The sequence below is a fragment of the Crocuta crocuta genome, unplaced genomic scaffold (assembly GCF_008692635.1).
Source record: "Crocuta crocuta isolate KB4526 unplaced genomic scaffold, BGI_CrCroc_1.0 scaffold376, whole genome shotgun sequence".
Classification (NCBI taxonomy): Eukaryota; Metazoa; Chordata; class Mammalia; order Carnivora; family Hyaenidae; genus Crocuta; species Crocuta crocuta.
The window spans coordinates 4774385-4797447 of NW_027527388.1; the positions used below are offsets into that span (position 1 = coordinate 4774385).

Here is a 23063-nt window from a genome sequence, read left to right on the forward strand (position 1 = left end):
GAGCAGCTTTCATCAAGTAACAATAGCAATCCCTGTGGAGGAGGGAGAACCTGGTATCCAAAAATGCTGCCATTATAGTATTCAAAATGTTCTGTTCTCAACCAAAAAAAATTACAAAGCATACCAAAAAACAGCAAAGTATGACCTGTTCATAGGAAGAAAAAAAAAAAAGAAAATTGACAGGAACCTTCCCTGAAGAAGCCCAGGCACTGGGCTAACTAAACAAAGACTTTAAATGCACTATCTTAAATATGCTCAAAGGTCTGAAGGGAAATGTTGACAATGAAAAGAAATCAGGAGAACAATATATGAACAAATAGAGAATATCAGCAAAGAGATAGATTTTATTAAAAAAAAAAGAAGAAGAAGAAAAAGAAACAGAATTTCTGGAGCAGGAAAGTACGGTAACTGAAATGAAAAATTAGCAGATTCAACATCAGACTAGAACAGCCAGAGGAAAGAATCAGTGAACTCTGATATAGGGCAATAGAAATTACCCAGTCTACAATGCAGAAAGAGAAAAGAGTGAAGAAAAAAAGAGGATATGGGACCAATGGGATACCATCAAGAAATTTGTTTATGGGATATGTTTATGTTACTTAAGAAGTTCTTGACTTCTACTCAGCTCTGGATTTTTCAAGGAGATTTTGGTTTCTGGCATTTTAAAGTAGATTTTCCTATTTGAGGTACAGGCTATAGAAGCATCATAGATAGTATTGCTAATGAATATAGAAAGAATACTGGAACAGAGAGAGTAAAAACAATAAAACTACTGAGATAGCACCATTTTGTTAGCTTCAATTTATACTTTGTAGTTGTGGAGAAGTGACTCTTTAGGATATAAAGGTATCAGGCAAGAAAAATTTTCAGTAGGTGGTTTTCACCATTTTATTTTCAGAAGCTTTATTCTGACATATACGACTTTCTTTCTTTGTCTTTCATTCATTCATTCACTCATTTGTAACAGTAGTTGTGAAGTCAGAAGGTACTTGGGGCACAACCCCACATATCATACAGAATTTTCCTTGACTATTGGTATGAACAAACAGCAAGTGGATGTTGTATTAATATGACATTTTTTACATAAGCAAGAATATAATTTTTAGTTAAAAAACAGTATACATGGGGTGCCTGGGCAGCTCAGTTGGTTAATTGTCCGACTCTTTGTTTCAGCTCAGGTCATGATCTCATGGTTGATGAGTTCGAGCCCTGCATTGAGCTCTGTACTGACAGCATGGAGCCTGCCTGAGATTTTGTCGCTCCCTCTCTCTCTGCCCCTCCTCCACTCTCTCTGTCTCTCAAAATAAACAAACTTTTAAAAAAAAAAGATGAAAAAACCCAGTATACGTATACTTAAAAACTTATACCTTGCTTATTTATTGGCCATTAGTGTAGTTTTGTTCTTAATTTCTTACAGGTTGATGAGAAGGCTCTGAAACACATAACAGAAATGGGCTTCAGTAAAGAAGCATCGAGGCAAGCTCTTATGGATAATGGCAACAACTTAGAAGCAGCGCTGAATGTACTTCTTAACAGCAATAAAAGCAAACCTGTTACAGGTCCACCTCTGAGAGGTAGAATTCATTAAGCAGTGTACCAGATAGCATTGTTTGTTTTTCCAGCTGAGGTTTTGGGGGGGTTGGGGAGGTCTGTGGTAAGTGAAAGGAGCATCAGTTTGAGAATCACAGAGAATTGTGCAAGTTCCTCCAACTCTCTTTGTCTTCATCTTTATGTAAAGTAGGTCTGATAATACCTTATTTAACAGGGTTGTTATAAGTAATAGAGAAAATATGGTATAAAGTGAGAAGTTCTATTAATTATTTTTAGAACTATGCCCATTATATAAGTGACTAGTCTGTAAAGTTTTTAAAATTAACAAGAACATGACTTTTAGTTAGTGTTATTCTTTGGTCATTCAAGCCTTAATCCTGTATTGTTTTAAAGGCTCAGTGGCTAAAGAAAAATTTTATAAAAGTGACTTTTTTCTCTTAAAAGATAATTTACATGAACAAAGTCAAATTCCAAGATTTGACTTTGGAGGACTAAAGGTGCTAGTTAATATAATCATAGGTGACTGATGATTATGTTTTAGTATATTTTCTCCTTCTGTTTTTGCATGTACAATAAATATGTCTTGCTTTACTTTCAGGTAAAGGAAAAGGCAGGGGGAGAATAAGATCTGAAGAGGAGGAGGAGCTGGGAAATGCAAGGCCATCAGCACCAAGCACGTTATTTGATTTCCTGGAGTCTAAAATGGGGACTTTGAGTGTGGAAGGTAGGCTACCTTAAAATAGATTTCTTTTCTTTTCTAATCTTTATTAATTTTGAGAGAGAGAGAGAACAGGGGAGGGGTAGAGAGAGAGGGAAAGAGAGAATCCCGAGCAGGGTCTGCACCGTCAGCACAGAGCCCAACATGTGGCTCAAACTCACGAACCGTGAGATTACGACCTGACCTAAAATCAAAAGTTGGACGCTTAACAAACTGAGCCACCCAGTTGTGCATAGAGTAGATTTCTTTTAAAAAGACCAAACTTTATTTGGAATTGTACCCCAAAAAATTTAATGAAACAACTGACATACTAACTTCTATTCTGAGTGTTATAAATTAAAATTTTTAAATTACAAATTTACTGTTTATCAGAAGTACAGAACAAAATTTTTAATTGTTACACTCTGAAAATATAGCTTATTTTGCCCTCTAACTCTATGATAGGTAATATTGCCAAACTCTTTCCGCCAACTTCACTAGGTAACAGATTTAGCTATGGAAACGGGTTGTTGTGTAAGAGAATTTTTAAAAATTAAAAAAAATTTTTTTTAAATTTATTTCTGGGTTGGGGGGAGAGACAGAGAGACCACATGAATAGGGGAGGGTCAGAGAGAGAGGGAGATACAGAACCTGAAACAGGCTCCAGGCTCTGAGCTGGCTGTCAGCACAGAGCCCGATGCGAGGCTCAAACCCATGAACCATGAGATCATGACCTGAGCTGAAGTCGGACCCTTAACCGACTGAGCCATCCAGGCGCCCCGAGAATTTATTATTATATAATCTTATCTGACACTTTGACTGTCAAATTGGCCCATCTCTTCTTTCTCCACATATTACACATTATGTGGAAATATTCAAACAATGAGTGATTTTGCTACCATAATATGACATATTCCTTAATATGACATATTTTAGTGATTAACATAAATACTGAAAAGATAAAGTATGCTACATGTATATCTTTTTTCTAAGCACAGATATAGTATTTTCTAAAATAGTATGTTTTTAAAATATGATTCCAAAACATTAGGGAAATACTCTTTTTCTTTTAAATTTATTATTTATTTAAGAGAGAGAGCACAAGCATGAGCAAAAGATGGGCAGAGAGAGGAGGGGGAGGGGAGAGAGAGAGAAAGAGAGAGAATCCCAAGCAGGCTCAGCACTCTGCAGTGAGCCCAACACAGGGCTGGATCTCATGATTGTGAGATCATGAGTCAATTTTTTAACCAAGTGAGTCACCCAGGTACCCCAGGGAGATACACTTTTAAATTCAGTTTTCTCTTTAAGTTTTAATTTAAAAAAAGATTGGAGATAAAATGCTATGATAACAAATTTGAAATGCCCAGATTTCATGAAAATGGAAGCTCATTGCTAGATTATATAGAAAAGGCAATGTGTTTTGAAAAAATGTTTGATGTAGATGAGACTTTGTTAGCACACATTTAACAGCAATGGTTTCTTGGTTGTAAAAAAATAATGTATTGGTTTTCCATTGCTGTTTAATGAATTACCACAGATTTGGTGGTACATTGTTTTACAATGTAAATTTATTATCTCATAGTTTCTGTGGGTCAGGAATCCAGGCAAACTTAGTTGGGACCTTTGGTCAAGATCTCACATCCTGAAATCAGTATTTCAGTTAGGGCTATGACCTTGGCTGAGGCTTGAGGTTCTCTCATAAACTCACTGGTTGTTAGCAAAATTCAGATCCTTGTAGATTAAGAGCAAAGTCCCCATTTTCTTGCTTGATGTTGCCTGGGGTGTGCTTTCAGCTCCTGCAAGCTCTCGGGTTCTTGCTGCCCAACCCCCTCCGCAGGCAGCTCCCATCATGTTTGTTTGCTTCTGTAAAGTCAGCAAAAGAATCTCTGCTGCTTCCTCAAATCTCTGACTCCTGATACTTTTGTCCCAACTTCCTTTATACTCTCCCAGTCAGAACTCTGGTGATTTTCTTTTGTCCTTCTGTCTCCCTACATTTGCTTTTGACGCCTGCAGTGTCTCCTAAATCATAATGAGGCTGAGACAGAATAGTAATTTAACTGTGACCCATGTGCCTATAATGCTTCAGTTCTCAGAGAACATACTCTATACCAATAAAATGAAACAATATTAGCATTCCATTTGGAAAAAGGCATCAAAGTTAAGTAAGATACATGATGTGGATACTACACTCAGAAACAAACGTCAGTGTCTTCTAAGAAGACAGAATTTATGAAGACATCTGGTAATACAGGTTATTCTGTTAGTAGATGTGTTTTATTTATGTCACTGCTGTTAATATGACATAGAATCTGCTAGCACATGAGAAAAATATGGACTTCATAATCATAATATTCTAGATCCTTGGCTTTCACAAGGAGTATAATCTGACCATCAGACATGTCTGTGGAGGGATATTAGATCAAGGACAGGCCAAGTAGATGGAGCTCTGAGCATCCAGGCTTGGAGGCATCACAACACTAGTCCCCTGTCTTTGGGACAGTGTAGGAGAGGTGGGGCCAGAGGGCCAGAGATGGAAGCGGTAAGCTGGGTCAGATCAAGAGCATTTTGTCCTAAGGAGTTTTTATTTTATCTAGATGGCACTGCAAAGCTGTGACAGCTGTGACACTTCATTGTGAGAACAATGAAGTTTGTTTAGTGCTTTCAGGCAAAATTTTTTTTGTGTGTCTGTAAGGGGGAAAATAGGATTGAGACTGAAGTGAGACTGCATTACAAGGGCTCCGAGAAAATCTTCATTCAATAGATGTATTTTATGTAGTCTTTATTTGTACCAGGTCTATGGTAAGTGGTGGGAATACAGAATATAATAAACTAGCTCTTTCAGAACATTTGGGGAAATACAGGGATCTTGTAGCTCTTGCTCCAAAGAAGCTTACTACCTAGTTTGTGAGACAGAAGAAACCACAAACTGAAGGGACATAGAAATATTGTTATTTACTTAGTGTAAACAACCCTGAATAGCATATAAAAGCTTAGCAGAGGTGGTTTTGCAATACGGTAATCGGACTTGATTTATATTTGTCCAGGCACACTTTGGAGACATTGCAGGCTCAGCTCCAGACCGCCAGAATAATGCGTATATTATAATAAGGTGAATATTGCAATAAAGTGGACAAAATAGTTTTTAAAAATTTTTCAACCCACATAGAAGTTATGTTTACACTATACCATAGACTATTAAATGTGCAATTGCTCTGTGCCTAAAGAACAATGTACATACCTTGATTAAAAAACACTTTAGTGCTAAAAAGTGTTAACCATCGCCTGAGCTTTCAGAAAGTCATAATCACTGATGATAGATCACCAAAACAAATATAATAATAAATTTGAAATATTGTGCCAATTATGTGACATGGACATGAAGTGAGCAGTGCTGTTGGGAAAAAAAAATGGCACCATTAGGCTTGTTGGACACAGGGTTGCCCCAGACCTTCAAATTTGTAAAAAATGTAGTATCTGTGAAGCACAATAAAATAGGTATGCCTGTAATCTGTCATACTTAATCCTTTATTTCAAAGTTTTAGTGCCAAAATAAGACCAACTAGTTATCTTGAATGGCTAGGAAATACTTTAATCACACAGACTTGGAAATACTGTTTGGTTTAATATGTTTCTTTTTTTAAATTTTTTAAAATGTTTTATTTATTTCTGAGAGAGAGAGCGTGAGCAGGGGAGGATCAGAGAGAGAGGGAGACACAGAATCTGAAACAGGCTCCAGACTCTGAGCTGTCAGCAGAGTCTGATGGGAGGCTCGAACCCACAAACCATGAGATCATGACCTGAGCCGAAGTTGGATGCTTAACCAACTGAGCCACCCAGGCGCCCCAGTTTAATATGTTTTAAATGTTTGTCTGACCAGAGGCTGGTTCTGTCAGTAGCAACTCTTCTGACCCTAAATTTTTTCTTTGATGATGTTGACATCATTCATAAGAGATTGATCATAACACATGACCACAAACAGCTGGACAATAAAATGATGTGTATATATACAGACGATTATTGTGCTTGTAGATGTTTCTTATATTGTCCTGGCTCTGCCTTCATGTAATGCTATTCCAATGAAGGTGACAGAATAGATGTGAATGCTCTGTGTGGTTGCCCTCACTGTTATTCTTTATCTCGTTAAACTCGCTCAGTACCACCACAGTTTTCTTAGGTGAATTGGGGTTCATAGTAAAATAAATGGATGAGGCAAACAACTGAATTGTTTTTCTGCTCATTTTATGGTTTTATGGGGTTTTTAAATTGGAAATAAAACCTAAAATAACTTTTTACTTTCATAAAATTGAATCTCTACATTGGTCTTCTCTCAGAATTTGGTCATTGTTCCATAAATCTTATGTTCTAAAATTAACTCGTCATTGATGGGAGAAAACATTGGCCATTTTCCTAAAGAAAATCTAGAAGGCTTTTCAGGATGCAGTCTCCATAAGGTTTCATGGTTGAATGCCTACGGACAGCTAATAAAAAACGTTAAGTTTTAATGTCCAAAACATTGGTGTCATTATCTGGGTCTGTTACAGTCCCAGACTGATTATAAAGAAATAATCATGATTCAGTGATACATATAGCTGAGGTTTTTACATTTTTGTTTCTAGTTTCATTGAATAATCAAATCTTTTTTGCTTCTATGTTTTGTATCATATGAGCTGTCTGAGGATTTTGTTTAATGTTAGTACCCTAGAAATTGTCTTTTAACTGAGTAAATAAATGTCGACCTGGATGGACTTCTTATTATCATATCAGATTCTGTGTAATGTGTCAGGTTCATGGGGAAAAAAAATCCATCCTTTAAGAATGAATTACTGACAAATTTAAGGCAGGTTAGTAACACCTCTACTTTCATATTATATCATATATTTTTGTCTAAAAGGGTGCTATCATTTTTTTATTCTAATTTTTTAAAACTACCATCAAAGGTCATTGATCATCACATGTACTTAGAGATTTTTTTCTTAACACTAACTTCTTGTATCTTTAAATTGGAATCAAACATAATTCTAATTGACATTTTTATCAGTATTCTGAAAAAAATGAAGTTGGATTACTTTGTTTTCTGAGAGTAATCACTAATTAAAGTGTTTCTCTGTGATATGTAATGACTTGATGTCAACTTGGGAAGATTTAATTGATCAGTTTGTGATAAGGTCATGTTCCAAAAGGCTCTTGTATATAGATTTTTTTAAATTTGGTTTTACAAACTAGACATTATAATTGGTGGCTAGATTATCAAGCCAACTTTCAAAAATCAATTTTTGTGTCATCGTATACTTTATCAATATATCACCTGTGATACATAACTACCACTTAAATCAATGTCCATTGGGAATATGTATTTTAAATTTCAACTTGAGACAGAAAGAATAGGTTTGATTCTTTGGATTATTATGGAAGATTAGGTTGACCAGAGATGAGAGTAGGAATACCTTGAGACAATAACTTTACTGTTTTAACTTTCTACATCTAAATAAGACCAAGATAACCTTAATTTGTTCTGAATGGGGAACAAAAGACATTGTGAGACTAGTGGACAAAGTAACTCTCTTACATTTCTATGTATCTACTATTCCCTCTTTTGTATAGCCTAGTCTATATGTTAATCAATTTTATTTCTTCATATTTTGCATCAGAAGTTTAGAAAGCAGAATAAAGAATATAACCTAGTCATATGCTGAGTAAACGCTTTGAAAAATATGAAGAACATTCAAGTAGAGATATTTTTATGAAAAGGATAAGATGTAAATTTAACAAATATAAGAACGAAGAGCTCATCCAACATTTATAAATGTTCATAGAGTTCTGTAATTCCTCAAGAAGCACAGTTATCTGATTCTGCCTTTTTGGCTTATTGGTAATAATTGAGAAAAGTACCTCTTATCTAATTATAGCCTTGTCCCTTCTACTTTCAAACTTGCCAGATGTGTCTGTCTTATAGGGCATAGTGAAGGCAGTAAGAAGTAACCAACACCTTTTACCACTTTCTCTAAAAGCATCAGCTTCCTTAGTCAAGTGGTCTCAGTTTCAAGACCGTAGACTCCAGTTTTACTACAGTGAGGAGTTCCAACTTCGTGTTAGGGGATGTGGAGACTCTCACTAACTACCCTGCACTCTTTTTTTTTGCTAAACAAGTTTTATGTTTGAGGTTCCGTCACTTATATCACCCTATTTTCTGGCACCAACTTCTAAATTAGTTTGCTTTAAGATGTAAACCACAGAAACACAAATAAGCAAAAAAGGGATTGTTTGGCTCAATAACTGGAAGAATCATTCTGTCTCTGAATTCTGCTTTTTTTTTTTGGATGTTGGCAGACTTGTCTCCATGTGGTAGCAATGATTGACCCAGGTACCTCCAGGTGTAACGTAAGGCTAATATATAAGGTGGCAAAATGACATATAAAGATAGGCAGGTAAAAAGACTCAATTTTTGAAGTAAATATTTTAGAGGAAAAGATAATTACTTATCATCATATAATTATTGGTTACCCAAGCTCAACTGAGTTCCACCAATGATATTGGCATTGTTGTATGTGGAGTGGTTAGGACAGAAACCTAAAGAGACTTGCAGAAATGAGCTCTTACAACCATTGGTGTCAGTTAGGAGAAAAAAGTAATAAAAAAATATTTGACAGAAACAAGGAAATGGTCCTCATACCTAGAAGTTCATTGAGAAAAAGGCTTTCTGTTCCCTTAGTCAGGAAAGCGCAGGACGTCCTAATTGATTAATTGGTATAATTGATTTCACCAATATTATGTATAAGGAGGAAGGAGTAGTTCCCACTGCTACCTACTCCCTGAAAGCAGGGTTCTATTACCAAAAGAAGGAGAGAATTGGACAAGATGCTGGGATAGATAAATACAACTGATTCTCCTACTAAGTTAAATCACTTTTATATTTATTAGTTGTGTGTCTTTGGGAAGGTTACGTAACCTCTTAAACCTTAACATTTTTATTGGGAAATGGAGAAATAATAACAGCACTTACGTTTAGGGTTGTTGAGAATATGAAATTAGATAAGGCACCTAAAGTGCTAAGTACAGTGCTTGGCACTTAAACCTCCATATAATGGTAGTTCTTCCACCATCACCACTACCATCATCTCCATGAGCAATAGCAGCATCAGCCTCCTTCCCTCATCACCTCCTCATCTCCATCCCCACTACCTACTCCAGGCCCTCAAAACCTGCTACTGACTCTTTGTAGAACTTGATCATTCCATTCTCCATATTATGGTCAGCGATCTTTCAGAACACAAATTTAATCCTACTACCCCATTGCTTAAAATATTCTATGATCTCTTTTCATTGTCAGAGTAATATTCAAAATCATCTAATACAAAACCTATTCTATAACAAAGTGTCTTATGTCTCATGTAATCTGTGGAATTCTGAAATGAAAATACTGTGAAAATATTCCACAGTGCTGCACATGTAATGTCCTGATTATGAATGTAAATTTAGAAGTTATTTGAAGTTAATAATTATATAGAAAAAATTGTACATGGATATAGGGATAATTTTGGTGAAGAATTTTAAAGGAAATATATAGAAAGTTGGTTATAATTAGCTTACCATAAGTTTGAAATGTACTTTTTAAAGCATGTCTTAGAAGGGCATTTTAAGAATAGAAACTAAGTCTTGAGGTTAGCAACTTTCTTGATGATGTACCACGAAGTGTATTATTTCCTGTTGTATCTGTGTTACCTGATAAATTTAGAAAAAATTAAAAATATAGTTAACAAAAGAAAAGGAAAGTGGCCCCTGATCTCATCACCATATTTTGTTTTGTTTCTGTTTGAGATCTTACTTGCATAACCTGCTTATTGCCCTAACAATAAACTATAACCCCATATTTATGTAATTGTATAATTCTGTCACATAATTTTTAATGGCTTCATAGTAATCAATTATAATTCCATTAATGTTGGCAGTAATTTGAATGTTTCCAAATTTTGCTTTAACAGTAACCTGCCAAAATGGTCTTTTAGTTAAATTTAGTTAGCTAAAATAGTTAAATTTACATATCGATGATTATTTTTTCAGACAAATGTACAGAAATCAAATTGGCATATACTTTTAATATTTGTTAACCATGCTATCAGTGGTATATGATTAATTTTCTTTGGTGCTTAGATCTATAGAAGAGATATAGCTTTGCTCAGAATACTAGAATAAATGAGTCTCCTTTTCATTTTTGCCATTCTTTTGTTTTCCTATTCCTCAATTAATGGTCCATTCATTTAAGCATTTATTGACCATAAAATAAAATATATGCCATTATTGAGCATCTGCTATGTGGTAGGAACTGTTCTAGGTGCTTTGCATACTGTTAATTCATAAATCATTTAGTCATCTGCAAATACAAAAGATACATTGTTATTTCCATTTGACAGATAAGTTGTACACTTAGAAATAAAACATCTTACCCATAAGAACTAAAGATCTGGAATTTGAACCATTGTCTGTCTGATTCCCATCTCAGAATTCTGTCTACCATGCTCCATTTCTAAACATACATTGGACTTTGGGGGGGGGGGGCAATCAAGAGTTTAATCTTAAGATATGCCAATTTTTACAAATGAAGGAGGGACATCAAGCAAGCAATTAAATTTAGAGATCAAGTAGAGGTGGAGGAGCCAGCAAAGGAAACTGAGAAAGCAGCTTTGCCAAAGAAGGGGGAGTATGAGAGTGAGTGACACGTAAGATGGAAAGGGTCCTTCGAGCTTACATAGCACCACTAGAGCACAGGTGAATGTTTCACAGCAGGCGTGGGAGAAGAGGTAGCAGTGAGGGAATGTCCATGTCTTAGCTTTTCCTCATTTCTGTGGTGTCAATATTTACAGTGGCTGAACTCAGACTGTCAATAGTTTAACAGTTTCCAGATTTTCTGAAAACTTAATGTTAGTTCTTCTACAACATTCATGTTGGCTCCAGCACACCACTGATTGAAGACCTTGACAAAAATAGTGAAGTGGCAGAGGGGCGCCTGGGTGGCTTAGTCGGTTAAGCGTCCGACTTTTGCTTGGGTCATGATCTCGCGTTTGTGGTTTCGAGCCCCGCGTCAGGCTCTGTGCTGACGGCCAGCTCAGAGCCTGGAGCCTGTTTCAGAGTCTGTGATTCCCTCTCTCCCTGACCCTCCCCTGCTCACGCTGTCTCTCTCTCTCCTAGAAATAAATAAAAACATTAAAAAAATAAAAAAATAGTGAAGTGGTAGAGTAGGAAGATAAGCTGTTGGATATCCAGCAAGTAAATATATGGGCATGAACATGATTATTTTGAAGAGAATGGTAAGAAAAAACATATTTAATATAGGATGAAGCAGTTAAACTAAATGCTTGAGATGATGGGTGATTTCTCTTCCTGCCTATCACATAATATTTTTAAAAGTTTATATTTTATTTTTACAGTATTTGGAAAACGTAATCATTTAATAAGTACCTGTATTTATATGTACCTACAAGGTATAAAACGTAGTCCTTGGTCTTGTATTCTGTAATCTATATCAGAACTTATACAGAATAAATTTGTAGAGAACAGTATTTTTTTTATCGAGGAAACAAAAAGTACGCAAATTTTGGGCTGATGGACTAATTTTCAGAGCTAAAAAGTTTTGTGATTATTATAGAATATACACAACATCTAAAGATATTTTCCACAAAAAGCCCTTATTTGTATCATTGAGTAAATTAGTTGAGAATTTTGAGATAAAAAATTATGTATAAAATAGCTGAAATATAGGCCTAGCAATATTAGAAAGTGTTATGCTTCAGTTATGATATGAGTTCATGTACTAATCAGTTGAAACCATCTTTTTGTAACAAATACTTTTAATGATTTATGTTTGTTTTGTTTCACTTGTTGGAGGATTACTGTCAGTAGTTTCAGCCATTTTACCTGAATCATTTTCTGTATCAGTAGGTAACCTGTTGTAGTGGGGTACTGTGGCTTTTTAAAAATTGTATTCTAGCTGATAAGTGGACATTGCTTTGCTTTTTCTTTATAAAAATCCTCCTATTTTCATTTCTTTTTTGCCCCTAAAAATAAAGTACTTTTAAATGTCACTAGCATATTTTGGCTTCAAATTGTAAGAGGTCTCATTTTTGTTTTGCTGTAGTTTTCTGTGAAATTTGCAAGAAATGTGTTACAAAGATAATATGGAGTCTAAAATTATCATACTCCCAATCTCGGAAAATATTAATCAGCTTGGAAGAAAAGATCACACAAGTTAAGTTTAGTTTCTTACACTTGACAGATGTTTCCTGTATGAGAGTTTTAATTATTCTGACACATCATCCTTTGAGTTTTTACAAGTTTGATAATAAGTGACATTTTAGTTGATGTTTCCAGTGTAGTTTTCATAGTACACATTGATCTTTGAGTTAAAGCAGAAATAATATACTTTGTTATTTCTAAGTGGCTTTTGACTCACACGTTTAGCATCTCTTATATAAACTCCCAGTTATCAACAAGGAGGACATTACGTGACTCACCCAACTCCACTAATGAACAACTGAACAAAAGGCACCAATGGCAATGAGTAGTATGGGGATGATAGTAAGGCTGCAGTGCCATGTTGGGTTAAAAAAATTCTTGTGTTCTGGGGCGCCTGGGTGGCTTAGTCGGTTAAGCGTCCGACTTTCGCTTAGGTCATGATCTCGCGGATCGTGGGTTCGAGCCCCGTGTCGGGCTCTGTGCTGACTGCCAGCTCAGAGCCTGGAGCCTGTTTCAGTCTGTGACTCCCTCTCTCTCTGACCCTCCCCTGCTCACGCTGTCTCTCTCTCTCTCTCTCCTAGAAATAAATAAAACGTTAAAAAAAAAAAAATTAAAAAAAAAATTCTTGTGTTCTTATACGTCCAGGATATGCTAGGAAGATGAAATAATCCAGTGTGAGCTTGATAAGAAACACGGAAGTATGACTGGCTGTGCTTATTTGGTATTAGAGTTAGTTGTTGTCTGTGGGGCTGAAGGAGAAGGACCTCCCACAAAAAGTACAGTCTAAACTGAGATCTGAGGAGAAGCCAGAAGGAAGCCTCCTGGGATACATCCGGGCACTGTGCAGGCACACAGGCATGCGTGATCAAAATACATTGAAAACAATCAATAGGTGTTGTCAACTGACTGGGTGCTCAGTTAAGTGTCTAACTCTTGATTTCAGCTCAGGTCATGATCTCATGAGTTCATGAGTTCAAGCCTGCTGCCTTGCGGACTCTCTTTCTCTCTCTCTCAAAACAAATAAACTTAAAAAGTCAGAACAAGACTTTTCTCATTCACCACGAAGCAAAACTCTGTTTTTGAGTATCTGTTAGTTACTGATGAAGAAAAGGCCAAACTGTGGCTAGAAAAGCTCTCTAAAGAGGACATCACAAACTTTGTGTTTAATGTGTTTAGAGGTAAAAGAAAAATTAAATTAATCCAGTGGCATATTTTACGTACGAAATTTGTGATGAAGCTATATTGCTGCAATTTGTTTATAAAGAAGAAAAAGAAGGAAATCAGCTAAGTTAAATATATGTATTTTAATGAATTGACCTGTATAGATAATGCTTTTTTTTTTTTTTTTTTTTTTTGCCCTGGCAAAAATATTTTATGGTAATCCTAACCTGTGTTCTGTGAGGAAATAATGAAAATGACTCCCGGTTATTAATGACTTAATGCTACTACCATAAAATGGTATTCTTGTTGAGCGTGTATAGCAGGGAAGTTAATAGTAGAGTCTGGAACCTGAGTGCTTGGTTAACCCCGGTTCTACCCCAGTTCCATGTGTGCCCTTGGTTTAGCTTCTCCCCCTTCCGTATTTGCAAGATGGGGTTGTTATTATAGTTGTACCCTGTGCTAAGCTCATTTGGTCATTTAACTATATGAGGAATCCTAATGTACTCCCCAAACTATAAACCTTTGGTTTTCTGTTGTACCTGTGAGGATTGGCTTGGGCTCTGCCTACCTTTTGAACAGGACTGGAAATGGGCAGCACTTGTATTGTTTTGTTTTGTTTTTTTAAATAAATATTTTTTAATTACGTCAAGTACTAATGAATAAGTGATGTTTACAAATAGTTCATGAGAGAATCATTTGGGATGAACTGTTTTCATTTCTCCCACAAAATAAATAGCTCATGTTCTAAAGACGACACCTTTCCTTGAGGAGGAAAAAAGCTCAACAGAAATATGCCTGTGGCACAATCATAACATGTTTAGTGAGGAAAATACCAAGATTAAGATATACAAAAGTCTATGAGGAGGGTTACATGGCATTAAATGTGTACCTAGAACCTGTGGGCTCAGGGAAAAAGAACAGCTGGTAAATTTAAGAAACATTTTAACTGGAAAAGATAACACATGAAAGCAACAGTCCATTCCCCTTAAGAAAAACAACAGATACCACAAACTTTCATTTTTACGTTTTCAATGTTTTCTTTTCACATGACCATTAGACCAACCTCCCCAACAAAATTCAACCCACCATCATAAAAATTAAGTTGTCAACAGGTCCAGCTGGCTCTATTCCATGTTTACCCTTAGATGCTTTCCCAGCCAATGAGGGTAAAACTCACGGAGCAGGTGGCCAAGAGTAAAAGGAGAATCACTTTCCTTCACACAGAAGGAAGTGCACATCTTGAGCATCTTCCTGCACCTGGCGGGGTGAGGTGTCTCAGTGCTTGCACACGCTCTTCAGCCCCATAACTGTGAAGGTAGCAGCCGTCAGTTTCTCATAAACAAGGAACATGAGAGCAGCGGTGAGGACTGTCTGCAGCAGTTTGGCTTCAAGGCCTTTGTAGAGTCCCATTATTCCAAAACGCTTTACTCGTTGGTGAAGAAGATAGAGAACATTCCAAAGGCTCCCCAGTGTTCTGTTTTCTGGGTTTAGTCTGTGACCTCCAAACCTCAGAATGGACTGTACCGTCTGCATGGGATAGGTGACTGTGGTAGCAATTGCTTTGGATAGTGCCCAAATGATGAACACGTCCAAAGAAGAAAGCTTCATTCATTTCTTTAGAAGTTGCCGTTTTAAAACCTTCATAGAACATGAACTGGATGACAGGATTGAAGACCAATAGCAAGGAAGGAAATGTGCCGTTCCATAAAGCCAAGATTCCTTCATCTCGAATGATCTGGTGAAAAGCATCAATAATACCTTTGTAGTTGGTTGGTACAATGTCTTCATTTCTAAATTTTGCCCCTTGCAACTTCAGTCTGGTGTTTACCACCCAGAGTGGGGTTGTTAGCAAAACATTCACCACACCTGCAACAAATCCAACTACTAAATCTTTTCCAGTAGTAGAATGTTGACCTTTGACCCAGACTGCCTTGAGACTATTAAAAGTGTAGAAATAAACAAAATTGGAGCAGCACAGACTGGAGATAACTGGAAACCACCCTCGATATGGTGCCAAGAGGCCTTCTTCCTTAATGATCTCCAGGAGCACCATGTGTGTAGTTTTGGACTTTCTTTTCTCATCAACTTGAAGTCGGAGTCGAGCTGTATCCAAGGGAAAGAATACGGTCATCGCTGTGACACTTCCCCCTTGGGTCTCGTCCAAGTACCTTCACGTTCCTGGGACCTGACTGGTTGTTCGGGCAGCACTTGTATTGTGGGTGCACATTGTGTTTTCTCAGTGTTCTATCTGTTCGTTTACAGCAGCAGTGATTTTATGCATCATGCCCCCTTTTTTCATGGACTTTTCTCTCTCTGTTTTTGAAGAGGATTTACGATACTAAAGGATTAATTCTGTGAACACAGATTTTCATGAATATGTTTTTTGTGAGCTTAGTCTTAGGCTTAACATTTGTCACAATTATGAGAAAATATGAAAATTTTAAAAATTACATCTTTGAGTAACAAAAGGAAATGCCATGTCCAGTTACTAATGGTCACTTTTGTATCTTTTTTTCTGGGATTTGCTGTTTTTGTTTGGCATAAGGGACATCAATTTTGGGATATTGCTATATATAAAACCGTTCTGCCCCTTGCAACTGATAATTACCAGTGATTGTGTTTTTACCTAAAATTGGGCCTGCAAGGATTTTTTTTAGGAGCACATGAACTCCATGAAGCAAGCTTCCAGCCAAGACTTTGTGTGTGCTGCTCCTGCTCCTTGGACCACTCTTCTGGATTTTCAGTGCATTGCTTCTCACTCTTCAGGGCACATCCGAAGCACTGCTTCGTCAGAGAAATGCTCTCCCTAAGTTTTATATAAAAGTCTATATATTTCCCTCTTTGTCTTTTTCACAATTTTAAGCTGTGTTATTAGTTTGTTGACTTATTTGTTATTTGCTTCTCCCCATTATACGTAAAGCAGCACCGGATAGAGCGTTTAGGAGTCTCACTGCCACTTTCTAAGATAGTGAAGAGATCGCTAACTGTAGTCCCGAGTAACTCAATGATGGACGTAGGTAGGTAGCATTGCTCCAAGCTGCTTAAGGGTAGGACTGGGACTTGATTTCAGTTGTCAGTCTAATTCCAAAGGCCCTATATGGGCCATGAGAAAAGCAATTTCACAAATATTTTCTAATTGATTCTTTATCATAATCTTGTGATAAGTATAATTATCCATACTTTCCAGATGAAGAAACTGGGGCTCTTTGTGACTTTATTAAAGATGCATCACTCAGAAGTGGGAAAATTAATTTATTTGGCTTGAGCTCAGTGTTTATATGTTACGTTGTACAGTCTTTCTCTATATATCAATCTAACTCTGTCCCAATGTGCTTTGATGAAAACATTTCATATAGAAAATAAGAAAAGAAAGTATATTTCTATTTCAGTATTGCCCCCTTAACTGAGCCCAGGTGACAGTGTTAAACAGGTAATGGTTTTAAACTTGGAAACTTGTTCCATGCCCATTGCTTTTAGTATCTGAATTTTTCTTTTAGCAAATACTTACCGAATACCATCTGTTTGCCTGACTATTGTAGCTAGGCACTGGAAAAACAATGCCAAGTAAAACTTACACTCCATCCTTAATTTGGTTAATACTTAATATTTAAAGTACCCTCCTTTGGGGCGCCTGGGTGGCTTAGTCGGTTAAGCGTCCGACTTTCGCTTAGGTCATGATCTCGCGGTTCGTGGGTTCGAGCCCCACGTCGGGCTCTGTGCTGACTGCCAGCTCGGAGCCTGGAGCCTGTTTCAGTCTGTGACTCCCTCTCTCTCTGACCCTCCCCTGCTCACGCTGTCTCTCTCTCTCTCTCCTAGAAATAAATAAAACATTAAAAAAAAAATAAAAAAAAAATAAGTACCCTCCTTTAAAAAAACATGTAATATCAACAAGAATGAGATACCTCTGGGCACTGATGTGGAAATATGGCCATGATATACAGTTGATTGAAACAGTGTACGGCTGTGGGGCACCTGGGTGGGTTAGTCAGTTAAGCATACAGCTTTGGCTCAGGTCATGATCTCACAGTTTGTGGGTTCAAGCCTCACATCGGGCTCTGTGCTGACAGCTCAGAGCCTAGAGCCTGCTTTGGATTCTGTGTCTCCCTTTCTCTCTGCCCCTTCCCCACTCATGCTCTGTTGCACTCTCTCTCTTTCTCTCTCTGTCTCTCTTGCTGTCTCTCAAAAATAAACATTAAAAAAAAGTATACAACAACTTATGAGATGTAGGCGAGTCTGCTTTTTTTGTTTAAAATTTAAAAATGTGTATAGGTATATCTATATGACTTATATAAAAAGGGAGAATAACTTCTGAAATGTTAACAGTGGCCATCCCTAGAGGTGGAATTGGGTAGCCAGAAGGTAGTACTTTTATTCTATATGTATTTTTTATGATAGTATATGAGTTAATTTTTACTTTTTAAAATATTTCTTAGTATTTTCTAATATAGAAACATTTTAAAGGATATATAAAAGAAATTTTATCTAGAGAATGTTTATAATATTTTAAGTAGAAAACAGTATTAAAGTAAGATTTTGATTTTCTGATCTAAATTTTGTCTACAATGTGACTTCTATAACTTGACAGTAAAGTTTTTACTAAAGCATTCTTTCTGCCCTATTTCCAAAAATAAGCATAAGAAAAAACCAAATGCAAACAAAAAATAAAGTGAGGTAAGGATCGTAACTAAGGGTTAGGGGATTGTGGTAGGGGAGAAGGGTAAATACGGAAGCATCTTACCACCCAAGAGTTGTTTAAATTTGCATGCATAGTTATAATGCTGATAGCAATCATAATAATAACAGTGACAGCTCACATTTACTGAGTGCTTATTAAAGCCAAATATTGTACTTTGCATGTATTTAGTTAATCCTTTGAGGTAGGCTCTATTCTTATCCCATATCTTAAAGGTGAGGTTCAGAAAAGCTATATCGTATCTAAGGTTACACAACTGTTCATTGGCAGAGCTGTGGGGCAGCCCAGACAGCCCTTCTTCTGGGGCTGTACCCACACACTTGGTTCTCAGAGTGTCAGTTTGTGAGATTCTAAGTATCAGTCCAACTGTTACTAGGGGCTTCAGGGCTTTTTTCTGCATTAATGGAAAGAGATTATTAATTTCAGGTCAGGATTCTGGTGGTACCCAAAGTTTCCTAGTATCCAAATTTATTTTTTCAGCCCAACAGGGATTGGGAAAGAGCCTCTGTGATTTCTGCATTTCACCAGAAATGAACAGATGTAGGTGATAAAATTGTAACTAGCATGTTGTTGGTTGCATTCTGTTTTGTTTCTCTAGGCAAGCAGCTTGGCATAGTGGAAAACAGTAGCTTCAGTTAGATTTGAGTTTAAATTCTGGCACCAACATTTTCTAGCTTCTAGCCTTCTTTGCTTCTTTTTGTAAAATAAAGATAATATTGCCCTTCAGAGTGGTTATGAGAATTACATGAAATAATGTAAGCAAAAGAACTTCAAAGTAGAGTTGTTAGGCACATAGTAAAATGTAAATAAATATTAAGTCACTTCCTCTTCTGGTAGATGTCTCAGAATAAATTGAAGAATCATCTTGGGAAAAAAAAATGTACCTGATTTTCTATTATAAAATGTAGGTACAACTGTGACTGCAAACTGAATATTCAGCAAAGAAATACTAATTAGTTTAAGATGCCTAATCAATTCAGCACATTCTTATGTAACAAGCCAAATGATTTGTGGCAACTAATAAAATTTTTTAATGATGCTTGCCTTCCAAATCATGGAAATGCAAAACATTGTAATCAATTATAAATATACAATTGAAACTCATAATCTGGTATAATAGGAACATTTTATCATAAGTCAGACTGAACTCATACAGCAATATTTTACTAGTTTTTTCATATGAGCTTTTTTTATCAATTTTATTTTATTTATTTTTATTTGAGAGCGAGAGAGAGTGAGAAAGAGAAAGAGCTTACATGAGGGTGGGTCAGAGAGAGAGGGAGAGAAAGAGAATCCCAAACAGACTCTGCACTGTCTGTGCAGAGCCTAATGCAGGGTTTGATCCCACCAACCATGAGATCATGATCTGAGCCGAAATCAAGAGTCGTACACTTAACCAACTGAGCCAGCAGACACCATCCTTCTTATGAGCTTTTATAACTTTGATCTTTAAGGGGTGCCTCACAGGCTCAGTCAGTGGAGCATGTGACTCTCAATCTCAGAATCATGAGTTTAAGCCCTATGTTGGGTGTGGAGCCTACTTAAAAAAAAAGATATCACTTTGTATTTTTAGATATTTTTACAGTTTCATCTATTTTGTGATGACTTTTTCTTTATTTTTACTAATAGCCTTTTTTTCCCAATTAAATACTAAATATTACCTATTTCTATTTATGTTTTTGTTTCATGTTTCTTCTTCAGGTCCTCACCAAAAACCCTACATTTTATTCAACTGCCCATACAGAAAAGTATCTCGGTATATTTATTATTAGAGTGATTGTAGACCTGGCCTGTAGTGCTGAGTAGTATTTGCGGTGGTTTGAAATCATCATGCCCTCTGGAGAATGTGGCAGAAAACAAGTAGACCCTGAGTAGAGAACTGAGGAGCTTTCTGTTTAATTTGGGGTATTTCTTAATTTATTTAAAACCACATTTGCCACAATTTAGCAATTGGGCATAGTCTGTTATTTATTTATTTAATAGGTTAGCTCAGTTTCAAAATACCTGTTCTGTATCTGACTTCCTTCCATAACAACGTAGGACAAAAGATCTTGGGCTTAAGGGAATTCAAGAATGATGAAACATTTAAGGATCTTCCTTTCTTGGCTTACTGTTTTTTGATTTTTGAAAAAAATGAATGTATGTAAAAACTATGTTCTTTCAAAAGCACAACTGTATATTCTGTCTTACTTAAATAGTTTATTTCTGGGGTGCCTGGGTGGCTCAGTCGGTTGAGCATCCAACTTCAGCTTAGGTCATGATCTCATGGTTCATGGGTTCAAGCCCCACGTTGGGCTCTGTGCTGACAGCTCAGAGCCGGAGCCTGTTTTGGATTATGTGTCTCCCTCTCTCTCTGACCCTCCTCTACTCACGCTGTCTCTCTCTCTCTCAAAAATAAATATAACATTTAAAAAATAAATAAATAGTTTATTTCTAAGGGCAATTTTTATTTTATTTTAATGTTTAAACATTTATTTACTTAGAGAGAGAGAAAGAGTGCATGCACACACTCACGTGGGGATGAGAGTAAGGAGGGGCACAGAGAGAGAGTCCCAACCAGGGGTCCTCCTGTCAGTGTGGAGGCTGATGCGGGGCTCAATCTCATGAACCATGAGATCGTGACCTGAGCCAAAATCAAGAGTCAGATGTTTAAGTGACTGAGCCACCGAGCACCCAGGCACCCCACTCATTAAAAAAAATAATTTTTAATAGATTCTTCCCTCACAGTATTATCTCAACATAATAATAGAAATGAAGTATATTTATATGAAATATAATATGTATGTAATAAACATATATAATAAATTACTCATTTTATTTTTTACTCTAGTGTACATCATCAGTTAAATAAATATGGAAATCCTTTTTTTTTCTTTTAGAGGAATTGAAATCAAATTCTCCCATATTGTGTGTACATGGTTACCCAGATCCCTGTCTCTAGTACAGACCACTTAGTTACTCTCGTGATGACCCAAGTTATGTGTACTTCCTGACCACCATAGATGTTGGTGGTCCTAACTGGAATAATCTAAGAAAAATCTATTAGTAATAATAGTACATCCAAAATGCTTCTTAAATATGTATTTAAACCTAATTAACAGCAAATAAAATACCTTTTATTTGACTTATTTTGGAAGCTGAAAATTGTCTTCAACTCACTGTGTAAGGGACCTCTCTCTATTAAATAAGTCTCATAACACCTGTATCTTAAGATAAGTGTGGGGGCTACTGATAATGTGTGTGAAATGCTAGTGTGTCATGCTTAGTACATAGCAGGTAGTCAGCAAGAGGCAACTGCTGTTTTTATTGTCTAATGATGACTGGAACATGCTTCCTGCTGAAACTGCTCATTTGTGTCCTGCTTCTGTTCACTGTTCTTGCTTTCCTAAGTCTTCATTCCTGGGTAATAATGCCAGCAGAAACCAAAGTTGACCATTTTTCTCCTCTCTAAAGAAGCACTTAATATCGACTACCATTGTTAAAAATAAGATAGTTGTATTATATTTATAAAACAAACTTTGGGAAAAAGTGATTTTTTTAATGTTTATTTATTTATCTTAGAGAGCGAGTACAAGCTGGGGAGGGGCAGAGAAGGTGGGAGGGAGACAGAGAATCCGAAGCAGGCTCCGTGCTATCATCAGCACCAAGCTCGATGCGGGGCTCAAACCCACGAACTGTGAGATCATGACCTGAGCCGAAGTCAGGTGCTCAACTGACTGAGCCACCCAGGCGCCCCGGGAAAAAGTGATTTTTAAAAAATGTCTCTGTAAATAGTCTTGGCTATTATTTGAGATCTTGCATATTTGAAAACATGTAATCTTTGTCAGAATTAATGAGTGATTTGGCTGGATATAGAATTGTACTTAGGAAATAATTTTCCTTTAATTTAAAGCCTACTAGATTGGTTTTAGCTTTCAGTGGTTCTGTTGAAAAGTTTCTTGCCAGTTTGAGTCTTGATTTTTACTGTGACTTGTTTTGTCACTCAGGAACTTTTAAAGGTCTTCTCTTTATCCCTGTTGTTTGAGATGTTCTACCTGGTACCTTTTGCCTCCAGTGGGTGTTTGAAAATGTGTGGGGACAGTTTTGTTTGTCACAGTAACTAGGGAGGATGCTTTGATTCTTTGGCATTTAGACCTGGAGGTCAGAAAGGTTAATTTTCTTGCGTTGCAAGAAACAGTCTCACCCAAAATGTCAGTAGTGCCACTGTTGAGAAATATTGTAACCCTTGTGTATGATAAGAGGAACAAGACATGTACACCAAAGACCAGTCAATATGTTTGGTAATAAGGTTACAGACATGCTCTGTGAAACAGTGAAGGAAGAAAGTGTAAATGGCATGTCACAAATTGAAATAGAATAAAAATACAGCTGTTAAATTATCTATGAGTATGTATTTACCATGTTACTGCCTTGGGCTTCTGGTTTGACATGATCTGTGCTATTGTGTTTAATCATATTTTTGACGCTTTTTTCCATATTTCTAAGTGGTACCTGCTCATAATTACTAAGTAAAAAAAATATTCTTTTCTGTAATAGGGTATCTGTTTGTAATCTAAACACTTACAGATGCAGAAAGGTTTGAGGAGTAACATTTTTGCAAGGGCTAGAACTTGACTGCCAATGATAACTGTACATATTTGAAGTGGGATTCAGGAAGGGGTTGAGCAAAGGTTGTACTTGTGCAATTTTATAGTAGCTTTTGGGTTAGCAGTTTGCAATTCTGTTTCATTAATA

General features: G+C 36.5%; 1 protein-coding gene and 1 pseudogene across 4 annotated transcripts in view; one reads left to right on the forward strand and one right to left on the reverse strand.

Moving 5' to 3' along the window:
* The window catches only part of TDRD3 (tudor domain containing 3), a 160534-nt gene that overhangs the window by 95964 nt on the left and 41507 nt on the right, over positions 1 to 23063 (forward strand). For all 4 annotated transcript variants that reach the window (XM_077752472.1, XM_077752480.1, XM_077752461.1 and 1 more), the window contains 2 exons: positions 1418 to 1574; positions 2150 to 2275. In XM_077752472.1, coding sequence (XP_077608598.1) covers positions 1418 to 1574; positions 2150 to 2275 — 283 coding nt within the window. The remainder of the gene's footprint in view (positions 1 to 1417; positions 1575 to 2149; positions 2276 to 23063) is intronic.
* LOC144221979 (peroxisomal membrane protein PMP34 pseudogene) lies at positions 14912 to 15780 on the reverse strand (annotated as a pseudogene).